Source organism: Ambystoma mexicanum, chromosome 6q (assembly GCF_040938575.1).
Source record: "Ambystoma mexicanum isolate Mex_15411 chromosome 6q, UKY_AmexF1_1, whole genome shotgun sequence".
NCBI classification, from domain to species: domain Eukaryota; kingdom Metazoa; phylum Chordata; class Amphibia; order Caudata; family Ambystomatidae; genus Ambystoma; species Ambystoma mexicanum.
In genome coordinates, this window is record NC_090937.1 from 1,436,907,318 (window position 1) to 1,436,933,609 (window position 26,292).

Below are 26,292 nucleotides of genomic sequence, written 5' to 3' on the forward strand. Positions count from 1 at the left end.
ACCAGTCCCCATGCACTTGCCGCCTGGCTAAGCTTGCACTACTGGGCTGGGATTGCCCCTGTAGTCCCAGCCTTCCTTGCACTTCACTCTGATCTGCTGCTATGGGTGCACTTCTACCTATACCACAATTTCAACGACAAGGCCTAGTAAGATCGTGGTCTTGTCATCCCTTTGTCACCCACCACCCCCTTCCTTGTTGTACCTTTAAACACTTGTGTATAGGCGCATAATACATAACAAAATCAAAGAGGCAACAGTAATCTTTATTTTCACATAGATAATTAACATATAAAACAACAGACCGGGAAGAAAGACAGACAAGAAAAAAAGCAAACATACAAAAGTGCTGTGTAATTACGCCTTCTCCATTTTCATTATCAAATCGTCACAGATCTTTGTGAGTTCATCGTTTTCTTTTGTCTAGAAAAGAAACAAATGATTAATGGTAGAACACAAGGCAAGTGATCTGAAAGTACACCTGAAGTCAAAGTTAACCCAATAGATCACACTACCAACTGAGTAAAGGCATGCGCCATTAACAGAATTGACCAAAGCTCTACACATCTCTCTACATTTTTTAAACATTCTTTACATGGTCTTCTATGTCAGTGTTAAGGTTCCTATAGTCCTCTTAAAACAGAAGTAGGATACAACCACATGCACTGGTGATCATGTTACTGAACTGTAACATTTAGTTGTACAGTATATGGGTGAGTCAAACGCTGAATATCCATTAGTTTGCCAGGAGATGCACGCCTTCATGAAATGTTGCCATTTTGTTTACGCTGTAAAAACACCGAACTTCCACATCAGAGTCATACGTTCACGTGATATCCTTTGAAGCAGGACAAGTATACAATGTCTTGGCACCCGCAAATAAGCACTAGTGGATTGTATGAGACAACATTTAAGAAGCCCAGGCAGGGGGGACAAATATATCCTTTAGACACTCCTTGCATCTGGCCCACATGTCAAATGCATTACACAATCCAGCGTGTGAGTAAGGCTTTGCCGCAGAGACAAAGCAGGACTCTAAAATCACACTACTTGCAGGCAGTAACAAATGGTTTTATGTTTATTAGTTTATGGTATCAGACATAGCACCAAGCGATTGCTGAATGGAAGTTTTGAAGTGCTGTGGTATCATCCCTGTACTTTGCTGTTGCTCCCAGGATATCCCTCTGTCGGAAGGAAGCAGAGCACAAGTCTGTCATCCCGTAATGAGGCAGCACACAACTCTAGCAATGTTACTCAACCCTGCCTATTTGATTAAATTACAGTATTTGGACCACCACTGATCCACCAATACACCTCAGTTCTGCCCTGACGCACCCGCTGCCTGACACTTCTGCGACCCCATATAATTAAATATGCGTCAGTACTAAAGTGGGCGGTGTTAGGCAGAAACCTGTGCAGTTCCCTTAGGGAGCACTACAGAAGATTTAGACTTCAGGTATATGCAATAAATCCCCTTTGGTGTCAGTCTGTACCATAAAGATTTAGTTGGTAGCTGTGGCTAAGCAGTCAGACTTATCTCAAGAGGGAGATGAGCAATATTCAGGATTTACACAATAGGACAACAATACTATGGAACAAGGAAACACTCACCAAAGCTTTGTATCAAAAATAATATATATATATTTTACACACTCTGGTGTTCTCTCACACACACACACACACACACACACACACACACACACACACACACACAACTATTCTTAAAGTAAGTTAAAACAGTCAGGAAAAGTATACACAACTCTCTATTTAAATTGTAGACATGTTTGAGCAAGAGTGAAACTGAGCAAAACGGCACAGTGATAACTAAGCAGAAATGGCACTAACAGTTTCTTCAGAGGGAGGGAAAGAACAAGTTATACAGGATTAGACTCCTAAAACACACCAGCAACACTTCCCAATTGGATTGTGAACAAGTTAAGCAAGGCAGCACTTTGGCATCAACAGTACTTTGATGAAAACCGAGCTAAATGGCAATTCAGCAATATATATAGGGGAAGGAAAGGTGGTTATAAGAGTTGTAGGTGCACCAACATATTTGTTGAAGAGAAACAATCTAGAGAAGGCAGTTGTAACAGATTTAGCCAGAGTCAAGAGGCTTGTGCCAGAATCAGTGGTACAAGGCAAAGTGCCTAGGTTCAAAATGTTTTAGTAGCTGCTGTCAAGTCTTTGTTAAACGATTGAAAAGACGGTTGCAGGACGTAGAAAGATAATGTTAGATGAAAAGGCAGCCAGCCCAGAAGGTAAGTAAAGGATTTAAAACACCTTTAGCAATACCCAGCGAAAAGTGAGGCCTGGAGGAACAATGTACCTTGAAAGTGGAAGAGGCTCCTGCAGTGGCGGTAGTTCCTGGCAGTTCCTGCAGTTCGGGAGATCCAGCAGAGGAAGAGAGGCTCTCGTTGTGGAGGAAGGTTCGAGTTACTGCACTGCTCAGGGATGAAACCAGCCGTGGTGCTGCCAAAACGGAATAAAAGGTACGCTCCTTTAAATCGCGGTCATGGTGGACGGAAGCCTGGCTATCCGGTCTCCTAGTGCTTGGCACTGGCGATTCGACCAAGGCAGGTCCTGGAAGGTGATTGGCGAACTGGTTGACCCCACCAGCTCAAGGGAAGAAGACTCTTGCAGGTGAAGATCTTCGAGTCGTTGGAGAAAAGTGGTGAGGATCTGCAGCAGGGCTTCACCGGTGGTTCCGTCGTTGCAGACGTCTTTGGCTTTTCTCCTCTTAGGCTTCTTAGTTCCAGTGGCGACGTCTTGTCCTCCAGACCTCAGGACCCTGCTTTTATGCAGCAAGACTCACATTCATACAGCCTAGCTGTCACTCACACAGTGGGGGTGGCTATCTGATGGGATAACCCCCCCCAGCCCATCAGGGCAGAGTGTGGCTTGGGTTGCCTAGGTAACCCTGTCCAGGGTGCCTATTTCCCCTCCCACACATCCTGTCTACCCCAGACTCAGTGGCACCGAAAGGAGGGCTTCTGTGCAGAAGCCCGCCAAAAGGACGACAAAGGATTCCACGACCTGGGTTAGGATTTCAGAGAAAGACACGAGAAAGAAATATTAAAGTTCTGGCAATAAAAACCTACCGGAGTAAAGTTAATATAAAAATAAACCGGCGGTATGTTAGAGGCTGTCAGTAAAAGTGGTAGCCTCGAACAAAGGGAAAATCCCATAGGGAAATATTCGGGGTCGAATATTTACGGTAGTAACCACTGCCGCCAGCCAGAAACTTTGGAGAGAGGGACTGTACGGTACCCCCTCGAACATGAACACTAGGGAAAAACTATTAACCCTTTCCAGTACTTCCATGGTAAGATGGGTTGTACTGGTTTAGTTCATAATTATTGACTAGTAAAGTCAATGGGGACTTTACATGCCCTGGGAGACAGTAGTCAGTCCCAGGGTATGGAGTCTATGTTTGGGGGTCGCTACGACACCCCTGTGGTACTGCACTGAGGGTGCTGTGTAACATGTTAAAAAGATGATTCCTATGAGGGTGAGAAAAACCCCATAGACCATAAGCACACAAGGTAGCCTAAAACACACACTAGCAATCCATCTAAGAGTGGGGAAAAAAGGGTCTCGCTCTTAGCAGGAGAAAAAAAAAAAACCTTCAAATCCAGCAAAGCTGCTGGGGGACTCTATAGGTAAGGGAAATTAGCCTTAGAAGAGAATTCTCCCCAACATGCGGCCCTATGGTAAAATTTGGAGGGAATGCAGAGTGGTACCTCTGAAAGCCTGGTGGGGTTGGGACATAATAGGTTACATGTCATGCTCTATTGCCCACTTCTTCAAATGAGCAGTTCTGCTACCTTCCTATAAATTGAAAGCTGGGACACTTACAAATACTTTGCAAAGTCAGCTACTTCTTGGGGAGAAAGATTAGGGAAAAATATATTTGAAATGGCAAAAATGAGAAAACAGCAGGTGGTGACTCAGTGTTAAGGGGACGGAGAAGGAGAATTCTTGAAAGTTACCATGAGGCATGGCGCTAAGAGGGATGCTAGGAAAGTTGAGAGGATTCAGAGTGATCGACTACAGAAAGATGAAAGAAAATAGGTGGATGGAGCCCAGAAAATAATATACTTCTGGAAACCCTGCAGGGTCTGAGAAAATAAATAAAAACCAGTGTGCGCTTTAGAGTTGTTCTGGCTTCTGAAGAAAAGCCACACAAACTCATCCAAACATTCACCACACAGCCACTCACCCTACTGCCCAAGAAAACCCAGTCTCGCACAAAAACTCACTCATTCATGCATTCAATCACCTGCTCAGTCTCTCACACTAACACAATCCGTCACTAACAAATATTTCTACGGATAGGACATCAGTTGTAGAAAACAGTTAGCCTGAGGAATTGTCAGGCCCGGAGAGGGAAAGATTGGTACACTGTACCTCCCTTCCCAATTTATTTTCATAAATAGCCCTCTTTCTAATAGTGCCTCCCCCAATTCCAGACGTTACTCAATCCTCTGCTTGTCTAACACACGCATCCCTCAGTTCCGCAAAAATGAGTGAGTGCTATTAGCCTCTGGAAAGGCTGGGTAGACAACCAGCGGACTAGATCATTTGAAGCATCCCGTGATTGGCAACCCTGGACTTGTACAGGCTTAATGTTTCAAACATTCACAAAACGACTAGTGCACCCAAATTCCTACTTTATTGACCAGCAGATTGCAAACTTAGTTCTGGCTGTCAAATCAAGTTATTGTACAAAGTTTCTGTTGGGCAGAAGATCAATCTTGTGTGTAATTCTCCCCACCTGATGAGTTTCCCCAGTACTTTTTACTGGACTACTGGATTTTTGTCCGACTAAATGAGTGGGACCCTTTTTCCTCACTCAATCTTTTTCTGTAGCTCTGGGAAACCTTTCGGATTATTCTTGATGGATTTTGCTTTCCTCCATCTTTTTGTGGCATCTGTATTTTACCACTGCAGCACATAGCACCTTCTGTGCAGTGTTGCTGTTAGCTCCTTGAGCTCTCTGCTTTTCTAATATTGTCCGGTGCTAGAATGATGTTACCAGGATAGGGGGATACTTTCTAGCCTACCTAGACTTTTGGGGACACAAAGTATCCCTTTTCTTACTTCTCCTATAACTTTCCTTTTGCTGCCCTTTCTTCCTATAGTGCTTAATTTTACTTTTCTGCTCATTCTAGCGCGCTCTCTCCGCTGCTCAGCCCCTTCCCCTGCCAGTCTTCCTCCCCTGCCGATAGCGCACCCCCCCATTGCCGCCAACCTCGCTACTGCGTGGAACATCACTGTGCTGGTTAATTTCTCTGAGATAAGCATGTGCCTGCAAAGGCACTAGAAACATTTGCCCGGTTTCCTACGGGTTAATTTGCTGCAGCGCTTTGTGTGCATTGAGATCCCCCTGCACTTTTCCTCCTCCCTCCTGCAGCCCTCCCCTAATTGGTTAATCGCTGATCTTAACACAGCCTCGCAGGACAGCCCTCTGCCTGTGCAGACCCAGCGGCTAAGGGCTGCTTCTACAGCAGCGGCTCCGGACAGTGTCTGCAGGTGTCAGCAGGGGAAGCGGCCACCCACTAACAAACCAAGCCTAAACTACCAACTCTCCCTCAACACACAGAATTCAAGAGAAAGGAACAGAAGTGCCCTCCACCCGAGCCCAAAGACACAGTCAAACTCCATCCACCCCCAACGACGAGGTGGTTTGCAAAAGCATAATCCCACCCCCAAACCAACAGTAGCAACCAATTGCAGTGCCCAGACCCGCCAAACAAGGAACAGACTGCCGATATCCAGCATCAACGGAAAAGGTAGGAACAATTTTCACTGATACTAATAACCACACAAACTTTCAACCCACCACACAGCAGCACTACCAGTAAAGAAATACACCAACCATTCACATCCATCATAATTCGTAGGAAATCCATTGCCTGCACAAAATGCTTAAAAACCCATCATATTGTGAAACCTATGCCTCTCTCCTACTTTACAGGACTCTAAAATCTAGTTGTATCTCATATCTACCTATTATACTGTGAAAACTACTGTATTGTGAAACCTAGGCCACATCTGCCGATTTTATTGTGAAACCTAGGCCCCTCTCCCACTATACAGACTCTCAAACCTAGGTGTATCCCCATATCTGCCTACTATACTGTGAAACCTACTGTATTGCGAACCCTAGGACTCTCTCCCACTGTCTAGGAGATCTAACGGCAAATGTGTTTTTTTTAACTGACATTCTATGAAACCTAGGTCTCTCCCACTCCTTAGGAATCTCATTTATTCGTACTGTTCCCACGTCAGCCACACTATGAAGCCTAGGACCTCGCCAACTGCCTAGAAAGCACACATCTAGGTAAGGCCTGCTTACTGCCTACCATCCTGTGAGGCTTCTACCTATAGACCAACCATCTGAGATCCCACAGCTCCTTAGGCATTATCCCTCTCTAAACAGCACAGTAAAACCTAGGCCTTCCTTTGAAACCTGCCCGACTGCACTGACCAAGTGCAATATACCAGTTAAGTATGCAGATCTTGCTCAGACTACCACTCCAGAGAGACCACAAATAAAGAGACCAGGCCGCCCACATCAGACAAAGGATGCAGCAACCAAACTACATTACAACATACAGTACGTATACCTTACACCACGTCTGTAGACAAAGGCCGCAGGCACAGCCAAACATCCATGCACCGTAGAATGCAGCTATGGCTATGCCGATCCAGTCTAGCAGCGCACATAACCGTCCACACTGAAGCACCAGACTGTTAGGCAAGATTGTATGCAGTACCCTTTGGGTGCACTACAATAACCTTGACCTCCTAGCAATAGGGACCCAACCTTTGGTATAAGTCTGAACTACACAGGTTGGTAGTGTTGCCGAGCGGCCAAGCTTATCTCAAGAGGGGTCAATGTGAGCAGTAATGTTGTGACACAGTTTCACCACAAAGTTATTCAAATAACCACTTATACGCAAGGTTCCTTGATAAAACAATGATTCATTAAATTTTACAGTCAGTTATATAAGCCTTCTTCAGAAAGGGAGCAACACATGTAACACTTAAATATATTTAAAAACACCCTAGTTTATCTAAACCAGATGATACCCATTGGGGATGGCACAGACACCTTCTACACCCTCAGGTGACTTAAATAGCTAGGGTACTGGGGACATTGATTTATCACTGGTACATTTAGAGCAATACTGAGTTTGGTGGAAAAGATAGAAATGGGGAATAAAACTAAGGTTAACAAATAGTTCATAAACAGGTAAGTGCTTTTTTTGACACCTTCCAATGCAGAGTAAATTAACCCTTTCCTCTGGGAAAGGCCAAAGCACAGAGTCCGAGGTAAAGAGGAGTCTCTCAGGGAGCCAGGACAGCCAATGTTAATTGCACAATGTCAAGGGAAGCTGAAGATCATCTTTGTAGTAATCTAAAAAGTCTTGCACAATGTTTTTAGAAATGTTTGTAGAGAATCAGAACACTTGAAGGGCCACAAGCTGGGAGGCTTGTGAGGGGCAAAGCTTTAGCAACTCTGCAAGGTAACCAACTGAGAGCAAGTAAGGCTACACAACAAGAGGCAAGTTCTTACTTTACAGTACCTCTGGTAAGAAGTGGTTCCAGCTGGCTTCCGTCCCTGTACAGCTCTGCAGATCCTGTTGCTGAGCCTCAGTCGTGGGGACAAGAGGGAGGACGTCTGCAGACTCCTGCTTTGCAGTGGGAAGGTCAGCGGCAGCAATGGGCAAACTTGAATTCAGCGGTTCTTCAGTGTTTCAGCTCCTCGCATCTGACAGCAAATAGCAACACTGCGGTTCTCAAATACCACTTGAGACTTTCCTTGCTTATGGGGTCCAGCACTCTGTTGAGGTGGATTAGGTTGGCCAGTCCTGCATCAGGGAAGTCCAGAGGATCCTCCTAGCGCTCGGGTCAGACTTAAAAGCAACGCACACAATCTGGTGTTCCTCTCCCTGGCTCTTCGGTTCCAGCAGCAACTGCAGTGGAAATGCAACCAGCTTTGAGAGGATGTCCAGACGGGCTTACTTTGAAGTCGAATGGTCCCACCAACTCAAAGGGAGAAGTCGTCCTTGCAGGGCATCTCTAGTCGAGATGAATTCGAAGCTTCAGCAGAGCAGCAGGGCTTCACCGGGTAAACCAATGGTCCAGGAATTGCAGCAGGCGTCTTCCAAGTTCTTCAGATTCCTTCGTCTAGTGGTCGACTCTCCCTTCCAAGCCAAAAAGCCTGGATTTTCATGCAGATTTCTCCCATTCATTCCAGCCTAGCTGCCTTGCGAACAGCTAGCCGGCCATTCACCTTTGGGTGCATTCCTGTAAAAAAGGGGATTAAGCACAGGGAGTTTCGGGCACCTCCCTCACTTCCTGCCCCTGCCAGACATATTGGAGTCAGAGGCGGGCTTCACACGTGAATCCCGCCAAAGACAAAACAAACAAAAGGGACCAAAGCTGGCTTGGCGTGCATAGTAAATCTCAAGAAGGACCTTCCCGACAAGAAATGGCAAAAAAAGAAGACCGGGGCCATTTTGACGAAATGGGCACCCATGGGTGCCTTACCGAGTCTGGGAACGCAGCCCGTGGTAAAAACACACAATGGTAGTAAAAAGTAAACCACTGCCACCAGCCATTAATTGTAAGAAGGGTAACAAAAATGTTACATGAGAAACTAGACAAAGGGGATACCAAGTAACCCCTCCAGCACCCTATGGTAAGTTAGTGTGTCCTGCTTCTAGAAAGTTACAAATTGTAAGTAATGCCAATTTCACTTCACTGCTCTTGGAAACAGTAGGTTATCCAAGAGGAGGTATCTAAACCTTTGGGAAATCTAATAGTCTTGCCTGTGCCACTGCACTGAAGGTGCTGTGTGTTCCAATGTAAAAGATGATGCATATGGAGTTCAACAGACTCCAAATAGAAAAGAAACCAGGTCAAAATCACAAAAATCCACGAGAGTGAGAAAAAGGGCTCACTCTCTCCAGGTTGGAAATTAAAAGACCGGAAGTCCAGCAAAATGAGCTGGGGTCTCTAAGGCACAATGGAATTAGCACATTTTTGAGAATTCTCCTCAACACTGACGTACCTCAACACCTCTGCCACTAGCATACAGCAACTACCAACAAAAAAATTCGGTATAACTGGGCACACATCGAAGCTCCAAAAATAGCACTTTATCCCAACCCACCACCACCACCTATACGTGCCTGACCTTCGGCTGCTTAGTGAAGCCTAGCCACCCACCCACCCACCCACCCACCCACCTAAGTCTTATGCCGGTGAAATTGCATATAAGCATCTCTTAAAACTAAACTCATAGAACCTCCACCACATCAACTGTGGTCACCGAGGGCGTTCCAGCCACAAAGCGCATTGAGGCCATACAAATGGGGAACAAGCGCTATGACATGCATTACTTACTGTAACAGCATTTCTGATTGTATCTGCTTAGATTCACATGATGTGCATATAGTCCAACATCTAGTGGTAATCTGAGTATTGCACCTTTCTTTCGATGATCGAAAAAAGGGATGTCGACATGGGCATGCATGTAACACTACCCCCAACGTGACGTGTAGTGTACCCAAAATCCCTCATGCATTGAAGTCCCTCCGATTGTGTTTTTTCTGCCCGGAGGAAGCCTTATGACATTATGAGTACAGAGAGAGGTGCAAGATGTCTATGTTCCTTCTACTCCAAGAGGAGAGGAAGAGTGAATCTAAGCTGATACAATCATCAGAAATGTTATTACGGTAAGTAATGCAGGTCTTCTGATGCTTGTGAACCTGCTTAGAATCACATGGTGTGCATAGACTCGCGAGCAGTACTCAAGAGATGGGCGTGGGATGTGTGAAGGAAAAGTAGCAAAGAGAGGTCTTGGCACCGCTTGTCCCACCTGAGAATCAGACCTAGGGCGAGTTTCCAGGCAGTAGGGTTGTGTAAAGGTGTGCACAGAACTCCAGGTTGCTGCTTTACAAAAGGACTCAAGACTAACATGTGCAATGAATGCTGTGGAAGCCCCTGCGCCCAAGTGGAGTGTTCTCTAGGCTTGAAGTGCAGTTTGCTCTTGGCAAGAGTGCAGCAATGTGTGATGCAGTTTATGATCCACCTTGCGATAGCCGATTTAGAGACAGGGTCCCCTTCTCTACCAGCTGCCACTGAAACGAAAAACTGGTTTGTTTGCCTTACTGGTTTTGTTTTTTTCCAGGTAATAGACTACTGCTCTCCTCACATCCAGTGTGTGGAGGCTTCTTTCTGCCACGTTAGTGGAGTTCTGGAAAAAGGTGGGTAGTTCTATTGACTGGTTCACATGGAACTTTGAGAAACATTTTGGCGCAAACCGTGGGAGGGTGCGCAGAACCACCTTATCTTTGTGAATCGTGATGAATGGGTCTTGAACTGAAAGAGCCTGCAGTTCACTAACTCTCCTTATTGATGGGACTGCCACCAGGAAGGCTGTCTTGTAAGCGAGTGCTTTAAGGGTAGCCTTATGCATAGGTTCAAAGGGCGGCCCCATTAGTCTGGTAAGTACAACGTTTAGGTCCCATCCGGGAGCTGGGTTGGAAATAGTGATAGTCTTTTAACCCCCTCCATAAAAGCCTTGATTACTGGAATCTTCCACCACGAAACCATCTTTTGGGAAGTGGTGGAAGATTCCAGTAAGCAGCAGTTAAGTACAGGACAATGTGTGTTGGAGCGCATTCAATAGGATTGATGCTCTTGGCATTGCACCAGATGACAAAGCGTTTCCATTTATTGGAGTAGCAATGTCTAGTGTTGGGTTTTCGTGCCTCCAAGTATGTCCATGCATCTTCGAGGGAGATGGAGCTGTCTGAATTCTATGATCTCAGGAGCGAAGCTGCTAAATTGAGAGTTTGCAGGCATGGATGAAGTGTTTCACGCCCTGTCCTGTGCTGCATGTTGTATGGGAACGGCAGCGTCCTCGCAGGGGAGACAGATTTTGCCATCAGATGAGTACCAGGGTTGGCGGGCCCACATAGGAGCCACCAAAATCATCATGACTGGTTCCTGGTGCATCTTGTGCACTATCTTATCCATAGTAGGGAAGTCGGTGGAAAAGCGTACAAAAATTTCCCCGACCATGTTATCCACAGTCCGTTCCCCTTGGAGCAGTTCTACAGGTATCTGGAGGCGTAATGGGGGCATTGTACTTTCTCCAGGGTTAGGAACAAGTCGATCTCTGGGAAGCCCCAGTCTGCGAAGACAGGGAGAAAAATGTCTCTGTGCAAATGCCACTCGTACTCTACGGGTATTGGGAAGTCTCTGCTGAGCACGTCCGCCAGAAGATTGAGCACCCCTGGAGCATGTTGAGGCAGGAGGACATCTTGTGTTTGAGAGCCCATTTTCATACGTTCTGAGACAGTTTGGCTAGCCCTGTAGAGTAAGTGCCCCCTTGTTTGTTTAAATACATGGGCGTGGTACTGTTCGTGAGGACAAGGACCGTCTTCCCCTGGAGGTGTGCTTGAAAAGCCTTCAGGGCTTTGAATACTGCTAGCAGTATGTGATTGGTAGCTACTGCTGGGGACCAAACGCTGTGCGCTGTCTGATGAAGGAAAGCTCAGCGGCAGACGACACGAAGCAACAACAGGTTCGATCCCCGGGTCCGCGCTTAGAAACCTCTGGGTGTTTAAGCGCAATATAAATACGTAACTAAGACCCAAAAAAAAAAAAAAAACACAATTACACAACTAAGAAAAACAAACAATTCCTGTAACAGCGCCTCGATGCCTGCGGGCTGTGTGAGCGCTTTTTAAATGTAAAATAAAAAATAAATAAATGAAGGAGGGTGGTACCCCTCCACCACCCCCACCCAGTCAGATGAGTGGCTTCTACTGCAGGGGTGGTGAAGGCCTTCCCTTGCAAGAGATTTTCCCTTGACCACCACTGCAGAGAGAGAACAAGCACTGCTGAGAAAACCAATATATCGTTTCACTGGCCTGACGCCACTGGCTCGAGAGCCACTCTTGCATGGGCTGCAGACGCACATGAGGGACTAGATAAATGCAGGAGTCCATCATCCCAAACAGTCGCATTGCTTTGCGTACGGTCACCTTGCGATTGGCTACATAGTGAGGGATCCGGAACAGCATGTTTTGGACCCTCTCGGAGGGAAAGACAAGCCCGTTTTTTGTTCGAATTAGAGCCCCCAGAAACTGCTCGACTTGACTGGGGTCTAGGCTGGACTTTCTCGTTGATCGAAAACCCCTGACTGAAGAGAAGGTCGACTGTCCTTTGGGTATTTGATAGGCATGTTCCGTACGAAACTCCTGTTATTAGCCAGTCATTAAGGTAAGGATAGACTGGAATGAACTGCCTGCGCAGGTGAGCAGCTACTACCGCCAGTACCTTTGTAAACACTTTTTGGGCTGAGGCAAAGAATCTTGAACTGATAGATGACAAGCACTACCATGAACCTTGGGCAATTTCGGTGCCCTGGCAACATTGAAATATGAAAGTATGCATCTTTCATATCCAATGTTGTCATGTAATCCCCCTGCGTTAACAGTGGGATTGCTTCCGACAAAGTTGTCATTTCAACTTTTGTGGCTTCACAAATTTCTTTGCTGGGCACAAGTCTAATACAGGGCGCATGGTGAGATCCTGTATGGGTACAAGGAAGTACATTAAATACCCTTCTTTACTTGATGAATGGGAACGACCTCTATGGCGCCATTTCCTGAAGGATCAGCACCTCTTCCAGCGGAATCTGCAGGTGTGCTGGCGATAGGCACCTGGTTGTTGGTGGACGGTATTGAGGTGGCTGGGAGAACTTGATACAATAACCGTGGGCAACGGTCTTGAGCACCCACTGGTCTGAGGTGACCCCCTCCCATGCATGAAGCAAGGATGTTAAACATCCCCCGACCGGGGAGGCATGGGAGGGGACCTGGACAGGCGAGTCCTTTCTGAGCGGAGGCTGGGGCGCCTCTCTAGGGGTGGAGTTTCTGCCCCTGTCTGTGCCTCTTCGCTGACCCCTCTGCTGGCATCGGCTGTTGCCCGCTACGCCTTGTCCGGAAGACCATGGTGTACCTCCTGTGCCATACTGGTTGTGTGGCGATCGGGAAAAAGACTGTCCCCGAACGGAACGGCGTGAGTTTCCTCCCCATTTTTAAGGTCTAACAGTGGTCCCATTAAGAGACTTGAGAGTCATGTGCTCTTTTTTTCGCTGTCTAAGGCATCGTCAAAATCCTTGCCAAACAAATCTGTGTCTTCCGCCCGTTTGTTTATTAAAGAGGCTTAGGTTTCTAGGTTAAATCCTGACTTTTTAAGCGAGGCATGCCTTTTGAGAAGGGTACCTTGGGCTAGAGCCCGCCCCGCTGTCTCCGCTGCATCCAACGTATTCTTTAGGATGTTGCGGGTCACCTGTTTCCCATCCAAGACTATCGCCAGTAAGCGTGATCGTACCAGTTCTGGGACGTCTTGGAGGCCTTCCTGAAGTAGAGTCCACTGCACATCACTATGGCAGGCAAGAAGGGTAGTATTATTAGCAATTCTCGTCGAATATGCTGCTGACATGGTGATGCATTTGCATAGCTCCGGCGGAGAAATGAAGGGAGATTTTGACGCACCTGCAGGCATGGTCAAGGTCTTCGGCACCGCTGAAACCTTTGTGGCTGATGCGCTCTTAAATGGCATGTCAGTGCTCTTGTGTGTTTTTTTTTTTTTTAGAGGCGGCTCCCCTATGCGTGTAATGCCCAGACGCATGATGTGACGGGGGCGGGTGGGCGGCCGTCTGAGGATCGGAAGGCTTTGTCAAAACCTTCAGTGGGTCTGTTGGCACCTGGTGCTTCCTCGTCGTATCCAACGAGGGAGCTTGTGGGGTTGTGCGTTTGTCATTATGTGGTGCAGATGTGCCCCTGTCGCAAGGGTGTGGTCGCCCCATAGCAGTACTGGTGGCCTGCCTGTCGGGGCTAGGCACCGCGGAAAGGTCTATGGCCTCCACATCAGCACCATGGCTGCTGCTCAAATCCTTGTCACTCGAGGCGCCTGCGCTGACGGGGGAACCACTCTCAGCCTGCATAGCATAGGCCGCCCACCGCTTCGTCCGCCTATCTTTTAGCATCTTCGGATGACAAAAATGAACAGGACTTGCAGGATCGCTGGTCACGATCATGAGGCAGACACTAGTTACACTTGCAATGAGTGTCCTTAATCGGGTATCTTCTGTTACAAGACGGACAAAACCTAAATGGAGTCCTCTCCATAGTAGAGGTAAAGGCGGCAACCAGACAAGAAGGGGAAAAGGGAATGCATTCTCAGAGAATCAAACCTCAGGGTCCCACTCTCCCTGCTGTATAGGCCAGGCCAGAGGGTCAAGGCCACGCGGTCGACAGCATCGACCGATGCACCAGTCACCGAAACCAGTAAACTTCTTCAGCATAGGGGTCCAGAAGTACAGAAGTAGCAGTCAAAATGAAAGTCGCAGACTAAACGACCATTGGTCGGACAAAAAAAAAAAAAAAACGAGTTTTGCAAAACATCCCTATTCTAGCTCCTCATATGGCGGTTGTTAGGGAGAATTCTCTTCTAAGGCTAATTCCCCTTACCTAGAGTCCCCCAGCAGCTTTGCTGGATGTGAAGTGTTTTCTCCTGCTAAGATTGAGACTCTTTTTCCCACTCTAAGACAGATTGCTAGTGTGTGTTTTAGGCTATCCTGTGTGCTTATGGTCTATGGGGTTTTTCTCACCTTCATAGGAATCATCTTTTTAACATGTGTGGTACACAAAACCCTCCGTGCCGTACCACAGGTGTGTCGTAGCGACCCCCAGACTCGATTCCCTGGGACGGACTGTCTCCCAAGGCATGTAAAGTCCCCATTGACTTTACTAGTCAATTATGCCCTAAACCAGTACAAACCATCTTACTATGGAAGTACTGGAAAGGGTTCATAGTTTTTCCCTAGTGTTCATTTTCAAGGGGGTACTGTACAGTCCCCTCTCAAAAGTTTCTGGCTGGTGGCAGTGGTTACTACCGTAAATATTTGACCGCAAATATTTCCCTATGGGATTTTACCATTGTTCGGGGCTACCACTTTTACTAACAGCCTCTAACATACCGCCGGTTTATTTTAATATTAACTATACTCCGGTAGGTTTTTATTGCCAGAACTTTAATAATATTTCTTTTTTGTGTCTTTCTCTATAATCCTAACCCAGGTCAGGGATCCTTTGTCCTTTTGGCGGGCTTCTGCACGGAAGCCCTCCTCTCAGTGCCATTGAGTCTGGGGTAGACAGGATGTGTGGGGGGGGAGGGGGGGGGGGGTAATAGGCACCCTGGACAGGGTTGCCTACACAACCCAAGTCGCACTCTGCCCTGATAGGCTGGGGGGTTTTCCCGCCAGGAGAGCCACCCCACTGTGTGAGTGACACCTAGTCTGTATGAATGCGGGTCTTGCTGCATAAAAGCAGGGTCCTGAAGACTGGAGGACAAGATCTGCAACGACGGTACCACCGTTGATGCCCTGCTGCAGATCCTCACCACTTTTCTCCAGCAACTTGAGAAGATCTTCCTCTGCAAGAGTCTTCTTCCCTTGAGCTGGTGGGGCCAACCAGTTCGCCAATCGCCTTCCAGGACCTGCCTTGGTCGAATCGCCAGTGCCCTGCACTCAGGAGACCAGTTAGCCAGGCACCAGTCCACCCGGACCGCGATTTAAAGGAGCGTCTTTTATTCGTTTTGGCAGCACCACGGCTGGTTTCATCCCTGAGCAGTGCAGTAACTCAAACCTTCCTCCACTACTAGTCTCTTCCTCTGCTGGATCCCCTGAACTACCGCCACCGCAGGAGCCTCTTCTACCTTAAAGGTACATTGTTCCGCCAGGCCTCCCGTTTCGTTGGGTATCGCTAAAGGTGTTTTAAATCCTTTACTTACCTACTGGGTTGGCCGCCCCATCATCAAACATTGTCTTTCACCTTCTGCAACCGCCTTTTCGAATCATTAAACAAAGACTTGACTGCAGCGACTAGATCAGTTTGATCCTGGGCACATTGCCTTGTACCATTGACACTGGCACAGGCCTATTGACTCTGGCTAAATCTGCTACAACTGCCTTCTCTAGATTGCTTCTCACCTAGAAATGTGTTGGTGCACCTAACTCTTATAACCACTTTTTTCCTTCCCCCTTTTAAACTTGTGAAGTGCCATTTTGCTTGGTTTTCACCTCAGTATTGCATATGCTAAAGTACTGCCTTGTCTAACTTGTTCACAATCTACTTGGGAAGTGTTGCTGGTGTGTTAAAGAGTAAACCTGTAGAACTTGTCCTTTCTCTCCCTTCTGAGAAATTGTTAGAGTGCCATTTCTGCTTGGTTTTCACGGTGCCGGTTTGCTCAGTTTTCACTCTTGCTCAAACTGGTCTACAATTTAATTAGGGAGTTGTGTATACTTTTCTTGACTGATTTAACTTGCTTTAATAATAGTGATTTGTGTGTCAACATCAGAGTGTATAAAATACATATTCTTTTTGATACCAAGCTTTGGTCAGTGTTTCCTTGTTCCATAGTACTGAAGCTCTAATGTGTAAACCCTCACTACTGTTCATCTCCCTCTTGAGATAAGTCTGACTGCTTAGCCACAGCTACCAAATAAATCGTTGTGGTACAGACTGACACCAAAGGGGATCTCTTGCATATACCTGTAGTCTTAATCTTCTGTAGTGCTCCCTAAGGGAATTGCACAGGATTCTGCCCAACAGCGACCAACTAGTGGCCGAAAAAAAAAAACGATCTGAGGGACCTCGACGCGTGAGGGATTTTGGGTACACTATACGTCACATTAGGGATAGTGTTACAGACACGCCCATGTCGACGTCCCTTTTCGATCCTCTAAAGAATAATGCAATGCTCCGCAATTACCACTAGATGTCGTACTATATGCACAGCATATGATTCTAAGAAGATTCACAAGCATCGGAAATAAATAATACAATATATTAATATCTGAGTGGCTGGTGGCAGTGGATGATTTTCTAGAGAATTTGTATTCACAGCTGCATTAAGGGGCACATGGCGCCACAATTTATCTAAAATGGTGTCAGTCTTATTTTTTCGTTAACTCATGAATTGTCGTTACTTGACCCTTCTTCTGCCTACCTGGGTGGGGGAGCTCCTGATCGGTCTTTTGTCTTCGCTGGGTTTCCCATGGAACGCCCGCCGATGCACCAGTGTGTCTGGGAGGACAGGAAGCTGGGAGGGCACAAACTCCTTTACCCCTCCCCCCAGTATGTCTGCTTAGAACCAGTTCTGACTGGGAGCCTAGCTGTCCACTTGGGACAGCCACCACCCCAAGTTTGAATGTAGCATGCATTCGGATTGGCTAGGTTCTTAGGCAAGGGAAGATCCACTTTAAAGGACACCTGCAGCCACCTCCAGTGACTACCAGAGCTGAGTGACCACGCAGCTCCAGCCCTCTACTATGCGACAGGGAAGATCCAGACCGGACAACTTCCTCCCTTGCACTGGTGGGCATAGTCAGTCTAGAGACCAGCTACAGCTTGAGCCATCCTACAATAAGCGCGGTTCCAGCATCTGTCTGGGCCTAGAAATTAATAGTTACTCACTGTAGTGACTAACGTCCATAGTCCCCTTTCCTCCATACTGTATGGGCGTCCCTCGCTAGGGACGGGAGACAGAACCTTTTTCACCAGAAAAAACGTTCCCCCTTAAATTTAGAGGCACGCGGGGGGTGCGGCCCTGGGTGCATGCGCTCACCTGACTCCGCCCACCGCCGCCAATCCTTAGTCCCCATTGACGCGTCGACAACCTTTAACATTGCCTAATGACTCTAGTATTATTAGGGGGGCGAATGGGGAGAGGATGGTGGTATGTATGGAGGAAAGGGGACTATGGAATAAGTGTACATTAGTCACTACGCTGAGTAACTATTAATTACTTTTACATCCTGTCCCCTTTCCTCCATACTGTATGGGCGATTACAACTGAATGTAGCCCTAGGGTGGAGAGGAGACCCTCCTTAAGAAAACAAGTTCCTTAGCACCGCCTGTCCGAAGGCCACGTCTGTCTGTGGTCTCTGCGATGAGTGCAGGTGTAAGCATCTTGAATTTTTGTAGAGGAATGGAGAGGTTGAGGGTGGAAAAGTCCAACACAACTCTCAGGCCAGCCTCGTCGTTCTTCTGTATGGCGAACATTCTGAAATAGAAGCCCAATCTTCGCTGGGAGGCTGGGACTTCGCTGAGCAAACGGATCTCCGCCAACAGAGTTGCTGTCCCAATCTGTAGGAGAGGAGGGGACAAGGGAGGAGGGGAAGGGACCGGTAGGCGGTACCCTGTGGAAACTACGGATAGGATCCAGGGGTCCGGATTTTTCTGGTGACAAAAGTGCATGTGAAAGGCAAGTCTGCTCCCCACCACAGACACGTGGACTCGAAGGGATGCGTCTTGCCTTCTTTCCCTCTGAGGCTGATGCGGAGGAGGGGGACTGGAAAAAATCCTTGCCCCCTCCCGCCCCCCTTTTGTTGCCACTGGTGCTGACTCCAAGAACGTCAGGTTGTCTGGTCCTCTATTCTTGGAAGCCCCAGAACCCACCAAATGCCTGCCCCTTGCCAGACCGTTTATGTGACCGAGTGTACGCCTTGGGCGTGGCCTTCGTAAGAATAGATAAAGACTTTGCAGTTTGCAAGCTGTTCTTTTTATCCAATTCCTCATCCGCGGTGGAGTGAAGGAGGTCACTACCCTCAAAAGGCAGGTCCAATATGCGCTCCTGGACATCGGATTACATTTAGTAGCCAGGCCATCCTTCTCATGTCCGTGGCGATGCAGATGGCTCGGCCAGAGGTATCGATGTGGGCCACGGTGGACTCCATGATGTCCTGTGCTACCAGCCTGGCTTCTTTTAGGCCCACCTTAAAGCGCGCTTGGCTCTGGGCCCGGAGGTCTGGGAGGAAGGAACAAGTTACTTACCTGTAACTATTGTTCTCCAGCATGGGTCTGGCATGGATTCACATGCTCATGAATATTCCCAGTCGTCGGGCTGGGAATCCTCGGTAAAGAAAAAAAAAAAAAATCAGTTTTGTTTCTTAACTGTCTTTCTCCTAATAACCAATCAGTGGTCTCTGGGTCATACTGCCCCCAGCCAATGACTGCCCTCTACCTAAGCCCCTCCTCTGGCAGCCATCTTCAGATTTGGTAGCATGTAAAGTGGCAGTAGGACCAAGAGAAGAGCCGCAGAGGGGTAGGAGGTAGGATTCCCATGTGAATCCATGCCAGACCCATGCTGGAGAACACCAGTTACAGGTAAGTAACTTGTTCCTTCTCCAGCATGCGGTCTGGCATGGATTCACAAGCTCATGAATACAAAAATACATAGCAGTACACACATGCACAACCACGGCAGGTGGCAAGGCTCAACATTAAGCATTTCATCAACACAACATTAAGTATCTTAACTCCTCATCAGGCCCACCTTCAGCCGAACAGGTTGCGCAGCACAGCCTGGCCGACTCTGGACTCCTCCCTGGAATCCCAGTCGATGCAGTAGAATCTCGACCTTCACGTAGCAGCCCTGCAGATGTCCAGCAGGGGCACACCAGACAGGAACGCTGTGGTAGCATCGATCGCTCTGGTGGAATGGGCTCTCTGATGGCCGGGCAAGGGTCGGTTTGCTACCGGTGACAGTGCATAATGCAGCCGGAGAGCCATCTGGAAATGGAAGCCTTCGAGAGGGCCTTCCCTTGATTCATAGGTCCAAAGTTCACAAACAGCTGTGATGTCTTCCGCAGGCTCTTTGTGCGGTCCACGTAGAACTTCAGCGCTCTAGCCACATCTAGCGAGTGCAAAGACCTCTCGGCTGGCGACGAAGGCGACGGGAAGAAAACAGGTAACACCAAGGGCTCGTTGAGATGGAAGTCCGACGGCACCTGGGGCATGAAAGGAGGGGTGCGTCCTCAGCACCACCCTAGTCTCGTGTAAATGTCAGGTATGGAGGTTTACAGGAAAGGGCCTGGATCTCTCCCACTCGTAGTGCGGAGGTGATGGCTCAAAGAAACGCTGTCTTCCATGACAGGAACTTCAACGGTGCCGAATGCAGCGGCTCGAATGGCGGCCCCATGTGCCTGGTCAGCACCACATTGAGTTCCCACGCCAGGGCTGTGGCCTTCACCGGCAGGAACGATCGGAACAGTCCTTTCATGAACTCCTTTACCAGGCGATAGGACCACAGAGATGATCGCCCCGGAGTTCTGGTGTAGCGGGAGATAGCTGCCAGATGGATCTTGATGGAGGCATGAGCCAGCCCCGCCTTGAACAGCGACAGCAAGTACGGCAGCACTTGAGGGGCCGTAATCCGCAGAGGGTTAATCTTCTGTGCACTGCACTAGACAGAGAACCTCTTCCATTTGTGTCCATAGCACTTGAGAGTCGAGGACGCTCTGTCCTTTGCAAGCACCTCCTTGCAGTCCGCCAGGATATCGTATCCTCCGAACTCTAGTGCTGCAGGAGCCAGGCCTGCATGTTCAGCGACCCCGGGTCATGGTGGAGGACGACGCCTCCTTCTCTGGCGAGAAGATCCACGTCCGTCGGCAGTTTGACTGGGGGGGAGGGACGCGGACATGTCCAGAAGGTCCGGCAACCAAATCTGCCTCGGCCACACTGGTGCGACGAGGATCATCCTGCATCGGGACCGTCTAAGTTGACTGATGACTCGCAGTAGCAACGGAGGGAATGCATACAGGAACAGGCCGTCCCAAGGGAATGAGAAGGCATCGCCCAAGCTCCACGGCTAGGGAAACCTGCTGGCAAGCCTCCGGCACTTGGCGTTGGTCACCGTCGCAAATAGGTTGATCTGGGGATTGCCCCATCATCAGAATAGAGATCTACTTGATCCTGCCGCAGCTCCCACTTGTGGCACGAGCGCCGCTCCCTGCTGAGTCGGCGGTGGTGTTCTTTATTCCTGCCAGATGGAAGAGTACCAGAAACATCCCTTGGGCAACGGCCCAGTGCCACAGATCCTGCGCTTCCTTGGATAGGGCTGGGGATCTGGTGCTCCCCTGCTTCCAGATGTAGAACATCCTGGTTGTGTTGTCAGTGAAGACCCTCACCACCTTTCTCTTGATGGACGGAAGGAACGACCCGAGGGCCCAGAACACGGTTCAGAGCTCCAGGACATTGATGTGTAGTGACCTCTCCTCCGGGAGCCAAAAGCATCTTGCGTGAAGATCTCCGGTGTGCGCTCCCCATCCCTCCAGGGAGGTGTCAGTCATCACTGTTTCCTGATGTGCTGGGGTCTCGAAGTCAATGCCCGCCGCAAGATATGCGCGGGTGCCCCACCACCAGATCGCTTGGCGGAAAGTCTCGTTGAGTGAGATCCTGTCTTCGCAACTGCTTGCCCCTTGCATCCAACGGGCATCGAATAACTGCAGTGGTCGTATCTGCAGCCTGCACAGGATCACGAGGTAGATACACAAGGACATCATGCCGAATAGGGACTTTATGGACCTCACCCTGGCCGCGTCCATGGTCAACAGCTGTTGTACCTTGCCCAGGATGGTCTTCGTCCTTTCCTCCGACGGTGAAGCCAATCGCACCACTGTGTCAAGTCTGGCTTCGCGAAGTTGATCGAGAATCCCAGATCTGTGACCAGTTGGACTGTCTTCGCTGTGTGATCGACGGCGAGTTCCCTTGACTTTGGTCGGATGAGCCAATCGTCCAGGTAGGGGTAGATGTGGATCCCCTGCAGGCACAGCCACTGGTGCCAGGCACTTGGTGAACACCCTGGGCACCGACTTCAATCTGAAGGGAAGGGCCTTGAACTGATAGTGCTGCCCCTGGACCATGAATCGTAGGAATTTGCGGTGTCCCTTTAGAAATCGCCTTCCTCCAGCTGTCCCTGCACGTGCTGGAGGGTGACCAGCCGGAATTTCTGAGACTTTATGTACTTGTTTAGAAGACGAAGGTCCAGGATGGGTCGCCAACCGCCGGTCTTCTTCCGGACGAGGAAGTACCGCGAGTACACTCGGGAGCCCCGGAGCCTTTTTGGGATGAGTTCTATGGCTCCCTTTCTTCACATCGCTCATACCTCCATAAGTAGTTGTGGGATGTGGTTTTTCTTCCTGGCCACGGGTGGTATGCGGGGGCACCTTCTCTGAAATTCCAGGGTATGCCCGCAGGCGAGCCTATCCAGCACCCAACGGTCGGTGGAGATGGACTCCCACACGCTGATGAATTTCGCCAGCCGGCCTCCCACCGGGGTGCTCGGGCGGGGGGCCCCGTCGCCACGCGGCCATCTTGCCGCGTCCTATGTAGGCTTCCTGCAACGAGGAGCAGGGCGATTGGCGGTACGAGGAACCGCCGCCAAATCCTTTGGAGGCGCCTTGCTTGCCTCCGGAGTTCCAAAAGGACGGCCGTCGTTGAACACCCAAGGCCCGAGCCGTCTCGGTGTCCGCCTTGATGGCCTGCAGTGACTCATACTGTCTTGCCAAACAGGTTGTTTCCGTCGAAGGGCATGTCCAGAACCCCGGTCTGCACATCCTGGCGGAAGCCGGTGGCCTTAAGCCAACCGCACCGGCAAAGGCAAATGCTGTTGCCCATCTGAAGAAAGCCGGCGTCAGCGATGTCCGTGGCCACCGTAATGGCGTGGTCCGAAGCTACCTCGCCTTCCTGTAAGATTTCTAGAGCCTCAGCCCTCTTGTCGTTCGGGAGGAAGTCCAGCAGGGGAGCGATCTTGAACCACAACTCCCTGTCGTAGCATGCCACGATTGCGAGGGCGTTGCCCGCTTTAATAGTCGTTGCCGCCGATGAAATGACCCATCGTCCCAAGACGTCCAGCTTCTTCCCCTCGCCGTCCGGCGGGGATGTTGAAGCTGTTGCCCCTGCCGCTTTCTTCTTGGCCGCCGCAGAGACCACTGAATCCGGGGACGGCTGTGCCCTGAGGCACATGGGCGGAGTCCGGAACCCGGTACTACTTCTCAAACCAGTCTCCTAGCAGGGGCCATGGACGGGTTCTTCAGGGGCACCAGCACCTCGTCCCAGATGTCGTCCAGTAACGGGACTGCGAGAACAGTCTTCCTCTTGGCCTCCCGCCGTTGGTAGAGGAAACCCTCCTTCAGTTCTTCGGGGCAGAGCTGGAAGAGCTCAGTTCCCTGGCGATCATGGCATGGAAGGAGCCAATTTCATGGGGGGAGGGGGTGAGGCCAGAGCGGGTGGTGATAGGAGGTCCATTCCCTCGCCACCGTCATCGTCCGTCCCCGTTCCCGTCTCATCCCTCGGTGGAGGGGAAGGAGGTGAAGGCTGGAAAGGAGGAGGGGGATGGGTTCGCCTCCGCTTGCTCGTTGGGCTTTGATGGTCCAGGGTCCGCCGGATCGTCCACTGGGGGTAAGGACAACCTTGTCCTTATCTCCATACACAAGGCCTGAATAGCCATCAAGATCGCTCCCGAGTGGTCTTGTGGCATAGGCACCGGTTGGGGAGTAGGATCCTCCGTCTCTTCCAGGGTCTGCGGCTCCTCGTCGGCACCGTCGCTTTCTTCATCCGCCTCGTCGGGATCCCTCCATTAGGACCGGACCTCCTCAAACTTCTTGTCCAGGATCTTTGCGACGCCAGCCAACTCCTCTTCAGAGGTGGTATCTGTGTCCTTAATGTCTACCGTGCCTCCCCCTCTTTCTCCGCCCGGGGGTCTTATCGATAGGCTGAAAAGAGGATTCCCTCCGTGGTGGCAGGGAAACACTAGGCCCGGAGGTCGTCTCCACTGGGATAGCCTCTGCAGGCTTCGCCAGGGCTGCCACGACTCCCTCGATCGAGGCCTTAGCCGGGTGAATCAGGGCCTTCGCGACTTTGGGCACGCCTGAGGCCTTCACCTTGGGGGAGGTTGGTGGGGGTGGGAGACGCTGCCTCACTCCCCCTCGGCTGCCGCCATCGGGATCAACCGGGACTTCTCCCGAAGCTTACCCGGGTTCTCCGACTTCCTTTTCCCCATACCAGATCAATGGCTCGTGGTTACTGGCGTCGGTGACATTGAGCCGTGCCTGGCAGCCAAAGAGCCCGACCCATCGGCGCTCCTGGTGCCCGCGGACTGGCAGTGCTTTGCCTTCTGTTGGGCCCCCGTCACCGTAGCGCCCTCAAAGGTCTTAGAAGACCGCTCGGACTTCTTACCTGCTGCTGGGCTCCTCCCCTCCAGCCAGTTGGTGAGTCGAGTACGACGATCCCTCATTGTCCGTTCGGACATATTCTTACAAAACGCACAGTCCTTTTCCACGTGCGATTTGTCGCCGTGAAGGCAGTAGAGACACCGAGAGTGCTCCTCTTCCTTCAAGACATTTTGTAATCCGCATCCAGGGCAGCTCCTGAAAAGCTTGGATCCGGGTGTCGTGTTTCCTTTGTCCTGGGCCATGTCCACGCGGGGTAGGCCTCAAAGAACTTCTGGAATCCTCCAAGAAGCGAAACTCGATGAAAACTTGCCCTTGAGGGGCATAGGAAAAGCCAAAACAGGTCCCAGTTGATCAAAAGTAGAAATGGTGGAGCTTGAGGCTCGATTGACCGAAGAAATGAGTAAACTCTGAAAAATCACAAAACGCATTAAAAGCTCGAGAGCTATAGCACGAGGACTCCCAACACCTGAACGTGCAGTAAAAATCTGACGATGGCTGCCAGAGAAAGGGCTTAGGTAGAGGGCAATCATTGGCTGGGCAGTATGACCCAGAGACCAGTGATTGGTTATTAGGAGAAAGATAGTTCAGAAACGAAACAAACTGATTTTTTCTTTACCAAGGATTCCCAGCCTGACGACGGGGAATATTCATGAGCATGTGAATCCATGCCAGACCCCATGCTGGAGAACCTCCATAACACCCCCCTTCTTCATGGGGCCTGCATCACCGAGCAAGTGGTGGTCCACGACCTACAGCATCTCAAGTTGTAGCTCGGCCAACCTTGTTAAAAGCTACCTCAAGGACAGAGCACTGCATCACATACACAAATCACCAATTAGAAAATGTCTGATGCAAAAGCAAAGCTTCTGCACAACGTGCCATTCCTGGCTACCTAGAGGAAAAGAACGACTGTGGCATGGTGGTGCTGGTGCTGGATGGTTTTGGAGCACATGCCACAGGGGATGGCTGCAGTTACAAAATACAAAAAAAAAAGCTAATGCTTGTAAGAATCATGCTCTGGGTCCAGCCCCCTTCTACTGGAAGATATCCCTCGAGTATGGAGGAAAAGAGCGACTGGACACTTGCGTATTGGCCACAAGCTTGTAAGAGTGCAGGGTAGTAGTACTCATGCAATTCCAGATCTACCCAATTGAGTGATGCTTCTGACCAGCTCCATCTTCGCATATCATAACATCACTGGAATTAATCACTACCATTGTCTTGTACATAGAGTGACTAACTTACTCTTAGTCCATAGTCCAGGGAGAGGGCGGAGTCAGCGCAGCGCATGCTCCCTGGGCCGTACCCCTGTGCGCCTCGAAATTTAAAGGGGAAGAAGATTTTTTCTGGTGAAAAAGGTTCTGTCTCCCATCCCTTGGAAGGGACGCCCATACATTATGAAGGAAAGGGGACAGGAGGAACGGGGACAGGACCTAAGAGTACATATCAGACTTTGCTACCCTCTGCTTATCAATACACCTATGTAGACCTTTAAATAACTTGCCAAATGAGGACCATAGTTCAGTTCTACAATCATTCCTTCACACACCTTTCAAGCTCCTTCGTATTATACCACGCCGTTTTGAGAACACTATGGAGGTGATTCGGCTCAGTATAAAAAGGCCAGTTATAGATGCAAAAGCATTACAATACACATTAAACTAACCTTTTGCTCGAGTGCTTGCTCCAGTGAATGAATTCGCATTTGTTCCTTTCGCATAGAAGCATGCATAGCAGCAATCTCCGACCTACTTTTACTCCGTACCTGGGCAATTTCTTCATTGGCCCTAATGGGGGGGAAAAAAAGGAAAGATTTCCTCTATTACATTCTTAATTCCATTCTGAGAACAGTAAGGTATTTACATGAGCTATCTGTGCACAGGTTACTTTCGAAAAGTGAATCCTTCATGAGGAACAGGAAATAATGGGAGTACCAGACATGACAGAGCCAAAGCTCCTTCGAGGGCAAGATAGTAAATCTATAAAAGCAGACGTCTAGTGAAGGTATGGGCAAGAAGTGGGAAGAGAGGGAGACAGCAACCCTGAGAGGTGTGCAGGATACAAAGGTCTGAGATCACCTCCCACCACAAGATTTACTAGCATTTTGGTTTCCTAGGATTAGGATTTTTTTTTTATCGTCAAAGGTTTTTCAACCCAGGTCCCACTTGCAGGTCACTTATTGT

At 49.3% G+C, this 26,292-nt stretch overlaps 1 protein-coding gene across 4 annotated transcripts in view; it reads right to left on the reverse strand.

Moving 5' to 3' along the window:
• Window positions 1-242: 242 nt before the first annotated feature.
• Window positions 243-26,292, reverse strand: part of TACC3 (transforming acidic coiled-coil containing protein 3) — a 623,382-nt gene continuing 597,332 nt past the window's right edge. For all 4 annotated transcript variants that reach the window (XM_069632144.1, XM_069632146.1, XM_069632143.1 and 1 more), the window contains 2 exons: window positions 25,776-25,896; window positions 243-420 (listed from right to left, as the gene is read on the reverse strand). In XM_069632144.1, the coding sequence (XP_069488245.1) occupies window positions 355-420; window positions 25,776-25,896 (187 nt within the window). In that variant the 3' untranslated portion in view covers window positions 243-354. The remainder of the gene's footprint in view (window positions 421-25,775; window positions 25,897-26,292) is intronic.